General features: G+C 47.6%; 1 protein-coding gene across 1 annotated transcript; it reads left to right on the top strand.

Moving 5' to 3' along the window:
* The first annotated feature begins 5,124 nt into the window (after positions 1 to 5,124).
* PSMD6 (proteasome 26S subunit, non-ATPase 6) lies at positions 5,125 to 17,166 on the top strand. Its single transcript, XM_074957394.1, has 8 exons — positions 5,125 to 5,358; positions 9,955 to 10,160; positions 10,941 to 11,086; positions 12,337 to 12,556; positions 12,667 to 12,775; positions 14,040 to 14,208; positions 16,633 to 16,710; positions 16,839 to 17,166. Exons 1-8 carry the CDS (start codon positions 5,214 to 5,216, stop codon positions 16,933 to 16,935), a joined length of 1,170 nt encoding a protein of 389 aa, XP_074813495.1. The 5' UTR covers positions 5,125 to 5,213; the 3' UTR covers positions 16,936 to 17,166.
* Positions 17,167 to 18,261: the final 1,095 nt, after the last annotated feature.

Below are 18,261 nucleotides of genomic sequence, written 5' to 3'. Positions count from 1 at the left end.
ATAGGCTGTCATAAGCAAAGGGGAAAAACAAAGGAACTCTCCAACTTAAAACACTGAAACAAACACTTGAAGCTAACATACCTCATATTCACCACAGCACAGCACAACTAATTAGTGCTTCGACAGGAATAATAAAAAAAATAGATCCCATTTAAAAATATTTAGCACAAATCAAAGACGCATTGGGTAACAATTTCTATTCGCAAACCTGTAAAGAATTTAAACCCCATAAAAAAGAAAAAATTTAGGAATACACAGTAGGAAAATCTGGACAAAATAATTTCTTCCAAGATCTATATGAAGAAATCCAACCCCAAACCTTATTCAAGAGCACAGGAGCATAATTTTTAAAAAGATTCCACTTGAAGATGCAGTTTAAAACCACCAAAACCATTCTGGAGACCCCTTTCACAATACTGAAACTCGAGAAAACCCTTCAGAAACACAAATGCAGAAAATCATACAGACCAGATGATATAGGTAATATTTACAAAGACATTAATGGCAGTTAGGTGCCCAACTTGCATTAGCAGTCTGTAGGAACTAGGTGCTCGGCTGCCATTTTTGCCTTTGTAAATTTACTTCCATCTCAAGTTTATACTAAAACACAGCATAGAAATAATTTAGAAAGCCTTTAAAATTTTTAGCCCGACCTTCCCAATGTTGACACTTCCTCAGAAAAGATCAGATGGACTAATCACTCCAAAAGCAGAGAGAGACCCTCAACTCAGACAATCTCGGAGGTCGTTATATTACCAACAACATCATCAACTGTTCTGAATGAAACAATAATACATTTGAGTTTGGCCAATAACAATGTAATAATAAAAAGCCAAGCTGTATTAAGCCACTGACTGCATTTTACCCAGCAGATGATCAACAAACATATAAAAAATAAAAGGGGATGAGAGTTTTCTGCTTTATATAACTTTTTAAAAATCTTTTGATTCAGTCTGGCACCCAGGATTGACTCTTAAATTGACACTAACTGGAATTAGTGAGAAAACATGACACTGTATCAATCTACCAACCTATCTAATACTGAAGAAAAATAAACAATTTGCAAACAGCCCTCAGGCAAGAGAGGGGAATAAACACATGGATGTAATCTGAGCCTAAGCCTTTTCAGCATAGATATAAATGATTTATCGACTCTGCTGGAGCAGTCCGCAAATTCAAGACTTCCACTAAACAACACAGAGATAGATTGTCTAGTTTTGCTAATGACCCGGTCACACGATCACTCATACAAGATCATCTGTATGCATAGTGCCATCTAGTGACTCCAGATAATGTTACAGTCTCCAAACAAAATCACACCACCAGAAATGGACTGAAATACATGGGCTTTATGTGTTAACTTGGGAAAATATAACAAAATTGAGATATTTGGAGGGATAAAAACAATCATAAAATTTTATTAGGTAGAAATTGAACACAGTCTAAATTATAAATACATAGGCAGTACTGCCAACCCTGAGTGTTAAAAAATAATGTCTTGTCTATATAAGTGTTTTCCTACATAGGGGCCTTAGGTACTTTACTAGTCACTGCCCTACAGATTTTACAATCTAACACAATGGGGCCCCATCTCAGCTGACATCACTAGGGGCTACCACAATACAAATAAGTAATAACAAAAACAGTTTGCTACTCTAATGCCCACACTACAATATCGTATACGCTCAAATTATCACAAATGCTCAGACTTTTCACTAAAAATAAGAAGTAATGATGAGGCTGGTGGGTCTCACCTATATGCTCAGAGTCTAACTGATCGCCATATTGGGTTTCAGGAAGGAATTTTTCCCCAGGTCAGATTGGCAGAGACCCTGGAAGTTTTTTTGCCTTGCTCTGCAGTATGGGGCACCGGTCACTTGTTTGTCTGAAGTAGAGTAAATGATGGATTCTCTATAACTTTTGAAATCTTTAAATTGAGAGTTGAGGACTTCAGTAACTCAGCCAGAGGTTATGGGCCTATTGCAAGAATGGGTGGGTGAGGTTCTGTGGCCTGCGATGTGCAGGAGGTCAGACTAGCTGATCAAGATGGTCCGTTTTGGCCTTAAAAGTGTATGAGGGAGAAAAGAAAGCTACAGCAGAGATAACATGTTTTACGCAGTGTGATGCTAACAGCAACAGATGAAAAGTGTTAGAAAAGTGTGAAATATTAGAGCTGATAGAAATGTTTTACATTTCAATTAGAAATTTGACATTTGGGTGGGGGGGACTGGTGGCTTCTGCATGTGTATCCATTGGTGGAGTCTGCTTATACTGAGGTCACGGTGTATTTGGGTGTCTCTCTTTGTGGGTGGAGTCAATGTGTGGGGGAGGAGTGTCTGTGTCAGTGGGAGGAGTCTATGGTGAAATATTTATGTCTCATTTGAAGGAGGCTGTGGGTGCATCTGGGCTCACTGGGTGCATCGGTGGGGAGGTGTTGGTGTTGGAGTCAGGGGTCTCTGAGGATATAGGGCATTGAGACGGGGTGTGAGGGGTCTCTGAGGGCATCATGTGTGGTATTGGTTTCAGGAGGTCTCCAGGGCGTTGTGAGGGAGGTGTCAGGAGTCTCTGGAGGCATCGTCGGGGTGTCGGTATCGGGGGGTGTCTCTGAGGGTGTCATGGCGGGTGTCGGGGGTGTCATGGGGCGTGTCGGTGTCAGGGGGTGTCTCTGAGGGTGTCGGGGGGTGTCTCTGAGGGTCTCATGGCAGGTGTCGGGGGTGTCGGTGTCGGGGGGTGTCTCTGAGGGTGTCAGGGGGTGTCTCTGAGGATGTCGGGGGTGTCGGTGTCATGAGGGGTGTCTCTGAGGGTGTCGGGGGGTGTCTCTGAGGGTCTCATGGTGGGTGTTGGCGGGTGACTCTGAGGGTCTCCTGGCAGGTGTCGGGGGGGGTCGGTGTCAGGGGGTGTCTCTGAGGGTGTCAGGGGTGTCATGGGGGGTGTCGGGCAGTGACTCTGAGGGTCTCATGGCAGGTGTTGGGGAGTCTCATGGCGGGTGTCGGGCGGTGACTCTGAGGGTGTCGGGGGGTGTCTCTGAGGTCTCATGGCGGTTGTCGGGGGGTCTCATGGCGGGTGTCAGGGGGTGTCGCTGAGGATGTCGGGGGGTGACTCTGAGGGTCTCATGGCAGGTGTCGGGGGGTGTCTCTGAGGGTCCCATGGCGGGTGTCGGGGGGTGTCGCTGAGGATGTCGGGGGTGACTCTGAGAGTGTCATGGCGGGTGTCGGGAGGGGTGTCTCTGAGGGTGTCATGGCGGGTGTCGGGGGGTGTCGCTGAGGATGTCGGGGGGTGACTCTGAGGGTCTCATGGCGGGTGTCGGGGGGGTCGGTGTGGGGTGTCTCTGAGGGTGTCATGACGGGTGTCGGGGGGTGTCGCTGAGGATGTCGGGAGGTGACTCTGAGGGTCTCATGGCAGGTGTGGGGGGGTCGGTGTCAGGGGGTGTCTCTGAGGGTGTCATGGCGGGTGTCGGGGGGTGTCGCTGAGGATGTCGGGGGTGACTCTGAGAGTGTCATGGCGGGTGTCGGGGGAGTCGGTGTCAGGAGGGGTGTCTCTGAGGGTGTCATGGCGGGTGTCGGGGGGTGTCACTGAGGATGTCGGGGGGGTGACTCTGAGGGTCTCATGGCGGGTGACGGGGGGGGTCGGTGTCGGGGTGTCTCTGAGGGTGTCATGGCGGGTGTCGGGGGGTGTCGCTGAGGATGTCGGGGGGTGACTCTGAGGGTCTCATGGCGGGTGTCGGGGGGGTCGGTGTCAGGGGGTGTCTCTGAGGGTGTCATGGCGGGTGTCGGGGGGTGTCGCTGAGGATGTCGGGGGGTGACTCTGAGGGTCTCATGGCGGGTGTCGGGGGGGGTCGGTGTCAGGGGGTGTCTCTGAGGGTGTCATGGCGGGTGTTGGGGGGGGTCGCTGAGGGTCTCATGGCTGGTGTCGGGGGGTGTCGCTGAGGATGTCAGGGGGTGACTCTGAGGGTCTCATGGCGGGTGTCAGGGGGGGTCGCTGAGGGTCTCATGGCTGGTGTCGGGGGGTGTCGCTGAGGATGTCAGGGGGTGACTCTGAGGGTCTCATGGCGGGTGTTGGGGGGGTCGGTGTCAGGGGGTGACTGAGGGTCTTTTGGTGGGTGTCGGGGGGGTCGGTGTCAGGGGGTGTCTCTGAGGGTGTCATGGCGGGTGTCGGGGGGTGTCGCTGAGGATGTCGGGGGTGACTCTGAGAGTGTCATGGCGGGTGTCGGGGGGGTCGGTGTCAGGAGGGGTGTCTCTGAGGGTGTCATGGCGGGTGTCGGGGGGTGTCTCTGAGGGTGTCATGGCAGGTGTCGGGGGGGTCGGTGTCAGGGGGTGTCTCTGAGGGTGTCATGGCTGGTGTCGGGGGGTGTCGCTGAGGGTCTCACGGCGGGTGTCGGGGGTGTCGCTGAGGATGTCGGGGGGTGACTCTGAAGGTCTCATGGCGGGTGTCGGGGGGGTCGGTGTCAGGGGGTGACTCTGAGGGTCTCATGGTGGGTGTCGCTGAGGATGTCGGGGGGTGACTCTGAGGGTGTCATGGCGGGTGTCGGGGGGGTCGGTGTCGGGGGGTGTCTCTGAGGGTGTCATGGTGGGTGTGGGGGGGGTCGGTGTCAGGGTGTCTCTGAGGGTGTCATGGCGGGTGTCGGGGGGGTCGGTGTCGGGGGGTGTCTCTGAGGGTCTCATGGTGGGTGTCGGGGGGGTCGGTGTCAGGAGGGTCTCTGAGGGTGTCGGGGGGGGTCGGTGTTGGGGGGGTGTCTCTGAGGGTGTCATGGCGGGTGTCGGGGGGTGTCGCTGAGGATGTCGGGGGGTGTCTCTGAGGGTGTCATGGCGGGTGTCGGGGGGGTCGGTGTCAGGAGGGGTGTCTCTGAGGGTGTCATGGCGGGTGTCGGGGGGGTCGGTGTCGGGGGGTGTCTCTGAGGGTGTCATGGCGGGTGTCGGGGGGTGTCTCTGAGGGTCTCATGGCGGGTGTCGGTCTCATGGGGGGCGGGGGGTCTCTAGCGCGCTGTGGGCGGAGGCGGGGCGCCGGGGGCTGCCGGGCTCTGTGCGGCAGCGGGGCCGCTCTGCGCCTGGCCGGGCCGCTCCCGGGAGCCGGCAGGGGGCGCTGCGAGCCGGAGCCGGGGCCGGGACCGGGGGCCGGGCGGGCGGAAGCGGCCGCCGCCGGTTTCCGTCTCTCGGCGGCTGAGTCACTGGCCGCGCCGCTCCCCGCCGCCGGCCGCCCGCTGCCCCGGCCCCGCCATGCCGCTGGAGAACCTGGAGGAGGAGGGGCTGCCCAAGAACCCCGACCTGCGCATCGCCCAGCTCCGCTTCCTCCTCAGCCTGCGGCCGCAGCGCCCCGAGCCCGCCGTGCGCGAGGAGCTCATGGCGGCCGTGCGGCGCCACAGTGAGTGCGGGCTGGGCCGGGCCGGGCCGGGCGCGGGCGGCCCCTCCCTCACTCCTCTCCCGGGCCCTGGCCCCGGCCCCGGCCCCCACCCCTCTCCCTCCCCTCCCGGGCCCTGGCCCCCACCCCACCCCTCCCCCTCCTCTCCCGGGCCCTGGCCCCCGCCCCCCTCACCCCCACCCCACCTCACCTCTCCCGGGTCCTGGCCCCCTCCCCTACTGCGCGGTCCCCTCCCCTTCCCTCCCGGGCCCTGGCCCCGGCCCCCTCCCCACCGCCTGACCCCCTCCCCTCCCCCTCCCCCTCCTCTCTTGGGCCCTGGCCCCGGCCCCCTCCCCCTCCCCCTCCCCCACCGCCTGACCCCCCTCCCCCTCCTCTTCCCCTCCTTTCCCGGGACCTGGCCCCGGCCCCTTCCTCTCCCTGGTCCCCTCCCCCACTACCCGGTCCCCTCCTCCATTCCCTCCCGGGGCCCCTCCCCTGCCCCTTTCTCTCCTGGGCCCCAGCCCCCTCCTCTTCCCCCCTCATAGAATATCAGGGTTGGAAGGGACCTTAGGAGGTCCAACCCCCTGCTCAAAGCAGGACCAATCCCCAACTAAATCATCCCAGCCAGGGCTTTGTCAAGCCTCACCTTAAAAACTTCTAAGGAAGGAGATTCCACCACCTCCCTAGGTAACGCATTCTAGTGCTTCACCACCCTCCTAGTGAAAAAGTTTTTCCTAATATCCAACCTAAACCTCCCCCACTGCAACTTGAGACCATTACTCCTTGTTCTGTCATCTGCTACCACTGAGAACAGTCTAGAGCCATCCTCTTTGGAACCCCCCTCTCAGGTAGTTGAAAGCAGCTATCAAATCCCCCCTCATTCTTCTCTTCCGTAGACTAAACATCCCCAGTTCCCTCAGCCTCTCCTCATAAGTCATGTGTTCCAGTCCCCTAATCATTTTTGTTGCCCTCCGCTGGACTCTTGCCAATTTTTCCACATCCTTCTTGTAGTGTGGGGCCCAAAACTGGACACAGTACTCCAGATGAGGCCTCACCAATGTCAAATAGAGGGGAACGATCACATCCCTCGATCTGCTGGCAATGCCCCTACTTATACATCCTAAAATGCCATTGGCCTTCTTGGCAACAAGGGCACACTGTTGACTCATATTCAGCTTCTCGTCCTCTGTAACCCCTAGGTCCTTTTTTGCAGAACTGCTGCTTAGCCATTTGGTCCCCAGTCTGTAGCGGTGCATTGGATTCTTCCGTCCTAAGTGCAGGACTCTGCACTTGTCCTTGTTGAACCTCATCAGATTTCTTTTGGCCCAGTCCTCTAATTTGTCTAGGGCCCTCTGTATCCTATCTCTACCCTCCAGCGTATCTACCTCTCCTTCCAGTTTAGTGTCATCTGCAAACTTGCTGAGGGTGCAATCCACACCATGCTCCAGATCATTAATGAAGATATTGAACAAAACTGGCCCAAGGACCGACCCTTAGGGCACTCCACTTGATACCGGCTGCCAACTAGACATGGAGCCATTGATCACTACCCAGTTGATCCCGACAATCTAGCCAGCTTTCTATCCACCTTATAGTCCATTCATCCAGCTCATACTTCTTTAACTTGCTGGCAAGAACACTGTGGGAGACCGTGTCAAAAGCTTTGCTAAAGTCAAGGAATAACACATCCACCGCTTTCCCCTCATCCACAGAGCCAGTTTTCTCGTCATAGAAGGCATTAGATTAGTCAGGCATGACTTGCCCTTGGTGAATCCATGCTGACTGTTCCTGATCACTTTCCTCTCCTCTAAGTGCTTCAGAATTGATTCCTTGAGGACCTGCTCCATGATTTTTCCAGGGACTGAGGTGAGGCTGATTGGCCTGTAGTTCCCCGAATCCTCATCCTTCCCTTTTTTAAAGATGGGCACTACATTAGCCTTTTTCCAGTCGTCCGGGACTTCCCCGGATCACCATGAGTTTTCAAAGATAATGGCCAATGACGCTGCAATCACATCTGCCAACTCCTTTAGCACTCTCGGATGCAGCGCGTCCGGCCCCATGGACTTGTGCTCATCCAGCTTTTCTAAATAGTCCCGAACCACTTCTTTCTCCACAGAGGGCTGGTCACCTCCTCCCCATGCTGTGCTGCCCAGTGCAGTAGTCTGGGAGCTGACCTTGTTCGTGAAGACAGAGGAAAAAAAAGCATTGAGTACATTAGCTTTTTCCACATCATCTGTCACTAGGTTGCCTCCCTCATTCAGTAGGGGGCCCACACTTTCCTTGACTTAATTCTTCTTGCTAACATACCTGAAGAAACCCTTCTTGTTACTCTTAACATCTCTTGCTAGCTGCAACTCCAGGTGTGATTTGGCCTGATCCTGATTTGACTCCTGCATGCCCGAGCAATATTTTTATACTCTTCCCTGGTCATTTGTCCAATCTTCCACCTCTTGTAAGCTTCTTTTTTATGTTTAAGATCAGCAAGGATTTCACTGTTAAGCCAAACTGGTCGCCTGCCATATTTACTATTCTTTCTACACATCGGGATGGTTTGTCCCTGTAACCTCATTAAAGATTCTTTAAAATACAGCAGCTCTCCTGGACTCCTTTTCCCCTCATGTTATTCTCCCAGGGGATCCTGCCCATCAGTTCCCTGAGGGAGTCAAAGTCTGCTTTTCTTAAGTCCAGGGTCCGTATTCTGCTGCTCTCCTTTCTTCCCTATGTCAGGATCCTGAACTCAACTATCTCACGGTCACTGCCTCCCAGGTTCCCATCCACTTTAGCTTCCCCTACTGATTTTTCCCTGTTTGTGAGCAGCAGGTCAAGAAGAGCTCTGCCCCTAGTTGGTTCCTCCAGCACTTGCACCAGGAAATTGTCTCCTACATTCTCCAAAAACTTCTGGGATTGTCTGTGCACCGCTGTATTGCTCTCCCAGCAGAAATCAGGGTGATTGAAGCCTCCCATGAGAACCAGCGCCTGCGATCTAGTAACTTCCGTGAATTGCCGGAAGAAAGCCTTGTCCACTTCATCTCCCTGGTCCGGTGGTCTATAGCAGACTCCCACCACGACATCACCTTTGTTGCTCACACTTCTAAATTTAATCCAGAGACACTCAGGTTTTTCTGCAGTTTCATACCGGAGCTCTGAGCAGTCATACTGCTCCCTTACATACAGTGCAACTCCCCTACCTTTTCTGCCCTGCCTGTCCTTCCTGAACAGTTTTTATCCATCCATGACAGTACTCCAGTCATGTGAGTTATCCCACCAAGTCTCTGTTATTCCAATCACATCATAATTCCTTGACTGTGCCAGGACTTCCAGTTGTCCCTGCTTGTTTCCCAGGCGTCTTGCATTTGTGTATAGGCACTTGAGATAAACTCGCTGATTGTCCCTCTTTCTCAGTATGAGGCAGGAGCTGTGCGCTACTGCTTCCTCCCAGTATCCCATTTCCCCACTTACCTCCTGGGCCCCTCCCCCACCCCAACCTCTCCCCCCCTCCCGGGTCCCCTCCGCTGCCACCGTTCTCTTCTCTCCTGGGCCCTCTCCCCTGATCCAGCCCTCTGTTCCCTCCTCGGCCCCTGGACTCCACCCCTGTTCCCTTCCCTCCCCCCTCCTCTTACCCCCCCAGGCCCTTGGCCCCCACTCCCATTCCCTCCTCTCCCACCTTTGGTCCCCCTTCCCTCCTCTCACGGCCCCCTGGTCCCCTCCCCTACTTCAGTGCCCTGTTCCCTCACTGGCCCCCTCCCCCACTCCGGCCCCTGGCCTCTCCGCGCAGCAGCCCCTAGCCTCCAGCCCTCTCCCCTCACATCCTCGTCCCCCTTTTTGTCCCCGTCCCCCCCCCGTTCTTCCACATCCCCCAGCACCAGACGCAGTCCCCATTCCCTTAGAGGTCCCAGTCCCATTCCCCACTCCCCACCATCCTCCAGTTCCCAACCCCTCCCTCCCCAAACATCCCACAGCCAATCCCCTTTCTTCCCCCTCCACATCCCCCCAACCTCAGACCCCATTCCGTCCTCTGCTGAGGGGGTGCAGCCTGGGGCTTCTCTCCTTCCCCGGTAACAAGCTGTGGGCCTTCAGGGTGCCCTGCCAGCACTCATGGGGGTGGGGGGAGAGGAGAGGTAGGTCTGTCCGTAGGGACTGACCTTTTGGGGTTAGTGTTCCACAGCATCACCTTATTCTGTGAGGTTTGGGTGCATCTCAGTCTCTGTGCCCCACGGTCTCTACTGCTGAAGAGAAAGGGCTGTTATTTATCTTGCAGTAGCACCTAGCAGTGCTAGTCTAGCATCAGGGTCCAGTTGTGCTCTGTGCTATATAAGCAAGTAAAGACAGCCTAATAGCCAGACTAGAAGCATGGCAAGAGGCAACAAGTGGATGAAATAGCTAAAGAGCAGGCTGGGGACCAGGGAAGTGAATGAGTTGTGCATAAGAGGCAGGAGAATGTCAAAGAGGAAGAGAACCTGAAACACAATGTCTAAATGTCCTTTTAAGAGGCAGCTGCCTGATAACTAATCTGGTTATATCCCTCCCTCAATGGGAGTTTTCCTTTAGCACTTCAGACTATTGATGTGTGATCCTGCAGCAATGTTTATGACAGCGAGAGCTACCCCACTTCCCTTTCAGATATGGCCCCATACTATGAAGCACTCTGCAAGCCCCTTGACTGGCAGATGGACATGGAGCTGTTGAATAAGATGAAAAAGGCGAATGAGGAAGAGTTGAAACGTCTCGACAATGAACTGGAAGATGCTGAAAAGATCTTGGGGGAGAGCGAAATCCGTGATGCAATGATGGCCAAGGCTGAGTACCTGTGCCGAATTGGGGACAAGGTGAGTTAAAGGCCCAGGTTCCTTGGGCTGCTGTCATTAAAATCATCCTTCGTTTTTCAAACCAAGCAAATTTATGCGTGCTATCCATTTAGAGGAGGCCCACTGACTCATGATCTGGAGAAAATAGAACCATGCATGGGTGGGGTGAATGGTGAGATCTAAGCAGTGCAGCAAGAGAAAGGAAAGGGATATAAAACTGGGAAGTGAAAGGCGAACTAAGAAGAGAACAAATAAAAGTTTGCCATTTAAAACTTTTCAAAACATTTTGTAGACAGTATTTTCTACCTACCTAGTGTTTTGTTTTTAAGCTGTTACATCATAATTGCATATGCAATGTGAGTTAGTTACTGTATTTATATAAGCATTGGGGACTCTGTTAAGCTATTTTGGGAGTAACTTTTGGAACTTCAGATTTAAACTTTGACAAGTTGTGAATGTTAATCTCCTTTTTTGAAAAAGGTTGGTATTTTAATTATTTAGGATAGACAGTTGTACAGTTCTGTTATGGATGGTGCATCTTGATCAGAGTATGTTAACTTAGTTTAAACTGGCTTTCTAAGGTAGCTGCCAGCTTTTTTAAGTGCCAAGACACGTTTCACTTGCCTGTGTTGTTGTTTTTTTTTTTTTTTTTTGACCCCGCAGTACTGCTAAAATGTCCTTCAGCAAGATAAATCTGTACACTACCCTGGTAACACCCAAGGCGGCTTCTCTTGATAAGACATTTTAGTGGGGTGCCAGTTCCTTTTTATGTTCTAATATTAGAAAATATTGTCTTGTTAGGAAGGAGCTCTGACTGCTTTTCGTAAGACATATGACAAAACTGTGGCACTGGGACATCGTCTGGATATTGTGTTCTACCTTCTAAGAATTGGCTTGTTTTACATGGATAATGACCTCATCACACGGAATATCGAAAAGGCAAAAAGGTACCATTGTTAGATTTGTGGCAAATATCACTGTTTGAAGTAAAGCATCATTGGTTGCATATGTCTAACAAAACACTAGGTTTGAAGATAGCTATAGAACTGCCTGATTACAAGTGAATAAGTTTGGCTTATTTGTTAATAATTTTAAAAAATTAGTATTTATTCTTATGAGTGCACAGTGCATTTTGCAATCTGAAAAATGAGTTCCTGCTACAAAGAGCTTATAATTAAAATAAAGTGACATTTGTGTTCTCATTATTTACTAATTTTAAGTTAAATCTAGTTATACATTATGGTCCTGAGTAAAGTTATGAAAGACACAAACGATTCTAACCAGCTTGAAAAACTTATCAGATAGCAACTAGCCAGAGGAATAAACCCACTAGCTAGAGTTAGATATGAAAGATGAGTGGATGCTGGATCAGTTAGTCATGGGGCAATCCCATATGAGAAACGCTGGTGCCCTTACAACCTCCAGCTGCTGGGAGCGGGAAGGTGGAGGTGTTGGGATTTCTGTGAGGATATTTGCTGCCCTTGGACACTCCTTGGGGCTTGAATCTTTTGTGTCTGCTCCTGACTAGCCTGTGTTTGAGTTTTAATTTCAAACCTCTTCCTGCCTGTAGCTGCTAGAAGGGAGAAGGAACTTTTTTCCCCTTAACACCATGGCGCTTTCAGGCTGCTCCAATGAGCTGGTCTCCACTACTGGTTCCTGATCATCTTGGCTGTTGCAATGAGAGATCTTTAACTCTACTCTTCCCTCAGTCACTATTTTTTGTGTTCTCCCCTGTGAATGGCTCCTGGCCCTGCCTCTGCTGCTGCTCATGGCTACAGCAGCATTACAGGGGTCTTGAAAGTTTCACAGCTGCCCATAGATTTTGGGGGGTTTTCCTAACAGTTTTTTAAATGATTTTAGTCTACTACTGGTGAGCAAAGCTGTGAGCAACAGGCATTGGAGGTGTGTGTCTGCGGACTCAGGATCACAGTACTGGATAGGTTCTCATCTGGAAAATTATCATCACAACTAAATCAGCTAGAAACTTTTTAATTTTTTAAAATGTAGCTTGAATTCTGGCCTCACTTACCAAGGAAAGCGTCCCACCTACGACTGACAAGTGCATTTTTGAAGCTCTAATGCTTGCGATATAGTGTACTTCATAACTAAGACTTCCTTGTGCACTCTAACCTTGTTAAATGTACTGCACTCATTATTTCAGATAAAACATGTAACTATATATCTTATTTGTTTTAAGTCTAATAGAGGAAGGAGGAGACTGGGACAGGAGAAATCGTCTAAAAGTCTACCAAGGTCTTTACTGCGTAGCTATTCGAGATTTCAGACAAGCAGCAGAACTCTTTCTTGATACAGTTTCAACATTTACATCCTATGAACTTATGGATTACAAAACATTTGTAACATACACTGTCTACGTCAGTATGATTGCGTTAGACAGACCTGACCTCAGAGAGAAGGCAAGTAAAGCAAATTACTGCACTGATTCAAGCAGATCAGATTATTCTTAATGTTCTCTCTCTCTCAGACTAGTATATGAAACTTCTAAATGTTGTTCGATTGCTTTCAGGTTATTAAAGGGGCAGAGATTCTGGAAGTGTTGCATAGTTTACCAACAGTACGACAGTATCTTTTTTCACTCTATGAATGTCGTTATTCAGTCTTCTTCCAGTCATTAGGTAAGGATGTTTCATACACCAGTATCGTTGTCCTGTGTTTCTCATTAGGTCCTGTGAGCAGCTTGCTGCAAATCATAGCTGAGTTTTGTAGAATTGCTTAGGGGATGGGCTATAGGTGTAGTTAGTGTTGTCAAACCCCTGACAGTTAAAATCATCCATTTACTTTAGGTGAATCACTCCTAAATACCACTTTCCCTTTGCAGCACAGTGAGGTAAAGTAAGCTGCTCTTGCAAGGATTTATGGCTCTCTAAAATGTTTTTCTTATAAAATGAGCATTTTGAGAGGTGGCATCTGGTTGGATGAGGAAAGGTTCTGACAATGTGGGCACCTAGTACCATCTTACAGGATGCGATCAAAGAGCTAGTTTGCTATCTTTGGTCCTAATTCTGTGGTCAGACCCATAAGCTGTGTGCAAATACAAGATTCCTGGTTGTGGAATTGGGACCGTAATAGTACTTAACTCCATTAAAATGGGAATTCTGGAAGGCTTCCTTTAAAAATGAAGACAGTTTTTTATAAATTTAAAACACTGGATGCTTCAGGAAGTCAAAGGATTCTAAATTTTTAAAATCTGAACTTTCAGGTTTAAATTACAAAGGGGAGATTTCATAGCCACTGGCTATTAAGGGCGGTTTTGAACTGGTTTCTGTGGGAACAGTGCAGAAATGAGGAAAGAAAACAGTTTTAAAATCCATTCTTCATTGTTGTCACTGTGCTGTCAGTTTTCATGCTGCTGGTTTCTGTTCCAGTTTCCATGAAAATGGGTTCTAGGGTAGCAAAAATAAGAATTGTAAAAAAATCTTCCCCTTTACTTTGGAGAAGACTGGATCCGAATGGCTGCCCTGCAGCCAGAAGCAGAGGGTAGAAAATCTCAGCTGCAGACCTCAGCTGCTGCTGAGAACTGCACGTGCCAGTCTGACAAAAACCAAGAGCTCCTGAAGCATCTGTAGTTTCTTAAAGCCAGTTTAAGACCCTCTCAGTAGAAAACTAGTCTTACCCTCCACTGTTCTATTCTTAAGAACAAGTTTTGAAGAAGCAAACACAAACCAAGTGCTATCGTTAAAGATGTGAGTATCTACTTTGGTTGTGCGTTTATATCTCAATGCACACATACGGGACACAGGGATCCTGTACAACCACATACCATGTCATGTTGCTTATTGAACTTTGTTATGTGGGGTGGTTTGTTCTTTTTTTTGTATAACCAGGAATAGATTAACTCTAAGAGATTATAGACTGTATTTGTGATTTTTATCTTTTCAGCTATTGTAGAGCAAGAGATGAAAAAAGATTGGCTGTTTGCTCCTCACTACCGTTATTATGTACGGGAAATGAGAATCCATGCTTACAGCCAGCTCCTGGAATCCTACCGGTCACTGACACTAGGGTACATGGCAGAAGCTTTTGGAGTCGGTGTAGAATTCATAGATCAGTAAGTGAAAAGTAACTTTCGTAAGTTAGAGACTTTAGTCATTGTTCATAAAGTAATGAGTTTACAATGATACTGCTACAAATAAACAGATGATACCAAATAGAGAGAAGAGATATTTACTTAGACCATCCACAAACCAAGTTATCTGTGTATGCATGCAAGATTATTTTTACTAATTTCATGTTTAAGGGTAGAAATCACTTTAACTTTAGTCTGTTTAAAAAAAAATCATTGTCCAATATTTCTTTTTCTCTTTGCATAAGAAATTTATATTTAGTTTTTACACATGAAGGATCATGAGATACCTTAGGAAAATATTTTTTTCTTTAAATGGTAAGACTAAGGGCTATCTGGACAACTACAATTGAATTTAGGGAACTAGGATATAACACACTTAAAAGTTATAATGTAGATGAGACTTCATCATGTTCTTTAAATTTTGACTATGTTCCAGTTTTGGGACACTTAAGTCCAATCTTCACCACAAGTTTTAACTGGATCGCCTGACTCACTTTATAATTGCTGTGTAGATTGGACCTGATATTTGTTGTTTAAATCAGGTAAAGTGTAGGCAGCTGTTGTGCAAGCTTTGCAAAATCACACCTCAATCTGCACTTGCAGTTCCAGTTCTAAGGTGAGACCAAACAACTGGTTTTCACTGTGACCTAAATTGGGATTTGAAGTTAAATCTAGGGTGAAAGATTAATGGATTTACCTATGATACCTATAACAGCCAGCTTGTGTTTGAATATCTCTAGAGAAACAACTTGCTTCCATCTATAAGTATTTTTTTAAAATATTCCCAATTAAGAAAAAATAGGTAGGAATCTGAGTCCTGACTGAAATGTACATAAATAAATTAGCAAAGCAAAAAATGAACATTTGAAAGGAAACTGAATATAATCATATTAATGAGATCAGCACTTACATTATACCAGTTTCTATTAATAGTGAGAGTAGATCGTTATTAATGATTGTAACTTACCTGGTTTACTATAGGTACTTCTCCATGTTGTCATGCTCTACTATGGGAATATGGGTTTGTTTATTTTCATTGTCACTTCTTTCCTCGCCACAAACAGTTCTGTGGAAACAGACTAACACGAAGAGTGTAACCAGTCCTTATCCATTCACAGGCACTTGTTCAGCACCAGCATTATTTTTTCCTTCATATCCACACTTTGATCCATAATAAACCATTCTCGTTTGTTATATTGCGATATGGCCTCATAAGCGTTAGTTGGACCAGGAAACAAAATTAACGTGAGCAGCAATTTATTAAGCAAACAATCTAACATGCAGGGCTACTAGGAAATGGCAAACAATTTTGTACTGTTTCTCTTAGAAAAACATATAAAATCGTTGACAGGTTGTGCTAAATCAGCTACTTGCAATGCCAGGCAGTTAGGCAGGTTTGTGCCTTGTGGGCGGAAACTTTCAGGCAAGGGACTAGGGTGGGTAAAAATGTGTAGTAAGGCTACTCTCCGTTATAGGAGGGGCTGAAACATGAGAAGTATGCTGTATGATTGAATTTTTCAGAGGTATAGGAGGGCAGTGGCAACTGGGAAGAGGACTGTCTATTCAGAGTAATTTGAGCACAGGTGCTACTGCCCATCACTGAGGATAGTTCATTTAACATTGCTGGTGGGAAAAAGGTACAGCATCAGAACATATGTGCAGAAGGAGGATGTGGGGGTGCTCAGAGTTGGTAAGGAGACTGTTGGCTCCTTCAGCTGACCCACAAAATCAGGAGATGATAGGAAGGGTTTGGTACCTTCAGCATGCTTGCACTGTGTGTGGCAAGAGGTTAAGGGAGACATACATGGATTTTGGATTGAATGGGCTGGACATGGTTTGTAGTAGGAGAAATAGAAATGGTGGGATAACCATGTTTATGTTGCAGCCTTCTGCTAACTTACTGCAACCTCCAGAATTGAAAGGGGGCTTTCCACAAAGCATGAAATACATCCCTCTGCATTCGGTGATGAGACAAAACTCCCATTGGCTTCAGTAGGAGCCTGGGCTGAATAGAGGGTCCTTACCCGGGTTCAGAGTATAAGTTTTTAGGAAGCAATGACCCAGTTATTTCATGTAATAGCCTTGCTTCGGAGCCATTCCACTAATGTAACTGTAGACCGTGTCAAATGCTCAGGAGCTGTACAGTAGAATAAAAACTAAATGTACACAATACACCACCACCTCCTAATGTCCAAACAAATGAGGTGCAGTTTAAAAGAAGAAAAGGAAGTAGATGAGCAAAGGTGGAACATGAAAGGCTCTTCTAAAAATAGCTGTAGGGGAAAAAGAACTTTAAGGCGTTTCTTTAAAAGTGGGGTGGGAGGAAAACAAGACACTTTGGGGGCGGCCTGCAACTCTTCTGTGCAACATCTGTAGATTGAACATACTTTTTTTTTTTTAAACTAGGGAGCTTTCAAGATTTATTGCAGCTGGGCGACTGCATTGCAAAATAGACAAAGTAAACGAGATAGTCGAAACTAACAGGTACAGTATCTATAATCTGGTGTAACGCTGTATATTCTAATCAGTTACTGAATTGACAGAGTTATTGAAAAGCTTGTCATGGTTTAATGTGACTTCTTACTCTAAAACCCTTTCTTCATAATTTGTAGGCCTGATAGCAAGAACTGGCAGTACCAAGAAACCATCAAGAAAGGAGATTTGCTGCTAAATAGAGTTCAGAAACTTTCCAGAGTAATTAATATGTAACACTTTTTTAAAAAAATAACAATGAAAAATGTAGATGTTTAAGACCATTTTGGAAGTAATGTATACTGTATGAGTTGATATGCTGTAGCTAAGAAAATTATAAGTGAGAAGTAGGGTTTTTACAGTCTGCTTCATTATGTAAACAACTGAACTGTATAAACGTTACATTCATGTTTTCAGATCTCAGTTCATTAAATCTATAAGACAGATGTAATGTGCTATGTTCATGTACAATGTTCAGTATTTTGTTTCATAGTAAGCTATTCTGTTTAGAAAGCAGGGCTAATATTTGTGAGCAAAACAGAACTAGTGACAATCCCAGAATTACTCATGGAACGTGTTCATTTGTGCCTAAGAAACCTAGATAGTTTAGCAGTAGAAGGAAATTTTACATTATTGTAGTACCTAAAGGCTTCAATAGGGATTGGGGCCCCATGGTGGTAGGCACTATACAGAGAGATTCCCTATCCAAAAGGGATTACGGTGTAAAGACACTGACAGACAAAGAGTAGAGGGTATACAGCAGCACACCCCCTAACCAATAAGGTGCAGAATTGACACAGCTTTGTTAGTTACATAGAGTGTAGCTTTAATTGATTAAAGTAACATTGCCCTGAAAATGGTATATTTGCTAGCTGCCTACTAATGCTATATGTGGTAAAGAGCATTGATCAGTTACATTATCTGAGCATTACAGTTGGAGTTAACCACTGAGTTAGATTTCCAAGTTTCAGAACGATGGTATGAAACAGTGGGAGATGCTAATGCCATTTGAGACATCAATCCACAGTATAAATCACACGCTGTGGAGAAAGACAATTTAACTCTGGTTCAGGAGGCTGCTGCTGTCCCCATGACACACAGTTCTGTCCTTAACAAGAGCCTCCAGCAGCTGCTGCCACCATCCTTGCTTGAGGTGGATGGCTGAAAGCTTTCTCTAAAAAAGGAAAAGCTCTCAAGAGCAGTGATATTAGCTGCAGTTCGATGCGAAGTGCTTGGGAGCCACACCTTTTTACCTTGCATTCATTGCTGGGGAAGATGGTCACACGTGTTCTGATGGGTGTCAAACCTCTTATCTGGGATGTATGGAAGGGAGTGCAGGTGAATGAAGTGTAGAGGACCATAATTACACTCGATCTCCATGTGCCATGGGGGACTCTGGGCATCTCCCTATGTCTGAGTAACTACCCCTTGTTAGGGGGCTTATTCCTTCACCTGCTTACTTCCCTGGTCTTTCTCGCATGAACAGAGAGAGCAACAATACCCGAAGTCCAAAGGTGCAAACAATTCACAGTGTTTATTGGGGTGAACTTCCAGCAAGCATGA

The sequence above is a fragment of the Natator depressus genome, chromosome 7 (assembly GCF_965152275.1).
Source record: "Natator depressus isolate rNatDep1 chromosome 7, rNatDep2.hap1, whole genome shotgun sequence".
Taxonomy (NCBI): Eukaryota; Metazoa; Chordata; order Testudines; family Cheloniidae; genus Natator; species Natator depressus.
The sequence above is the reverse complement of the archived record's forward strand: the minus strand, read 5'-3'. Positions and strand labels throughout refer to the sequence as shown.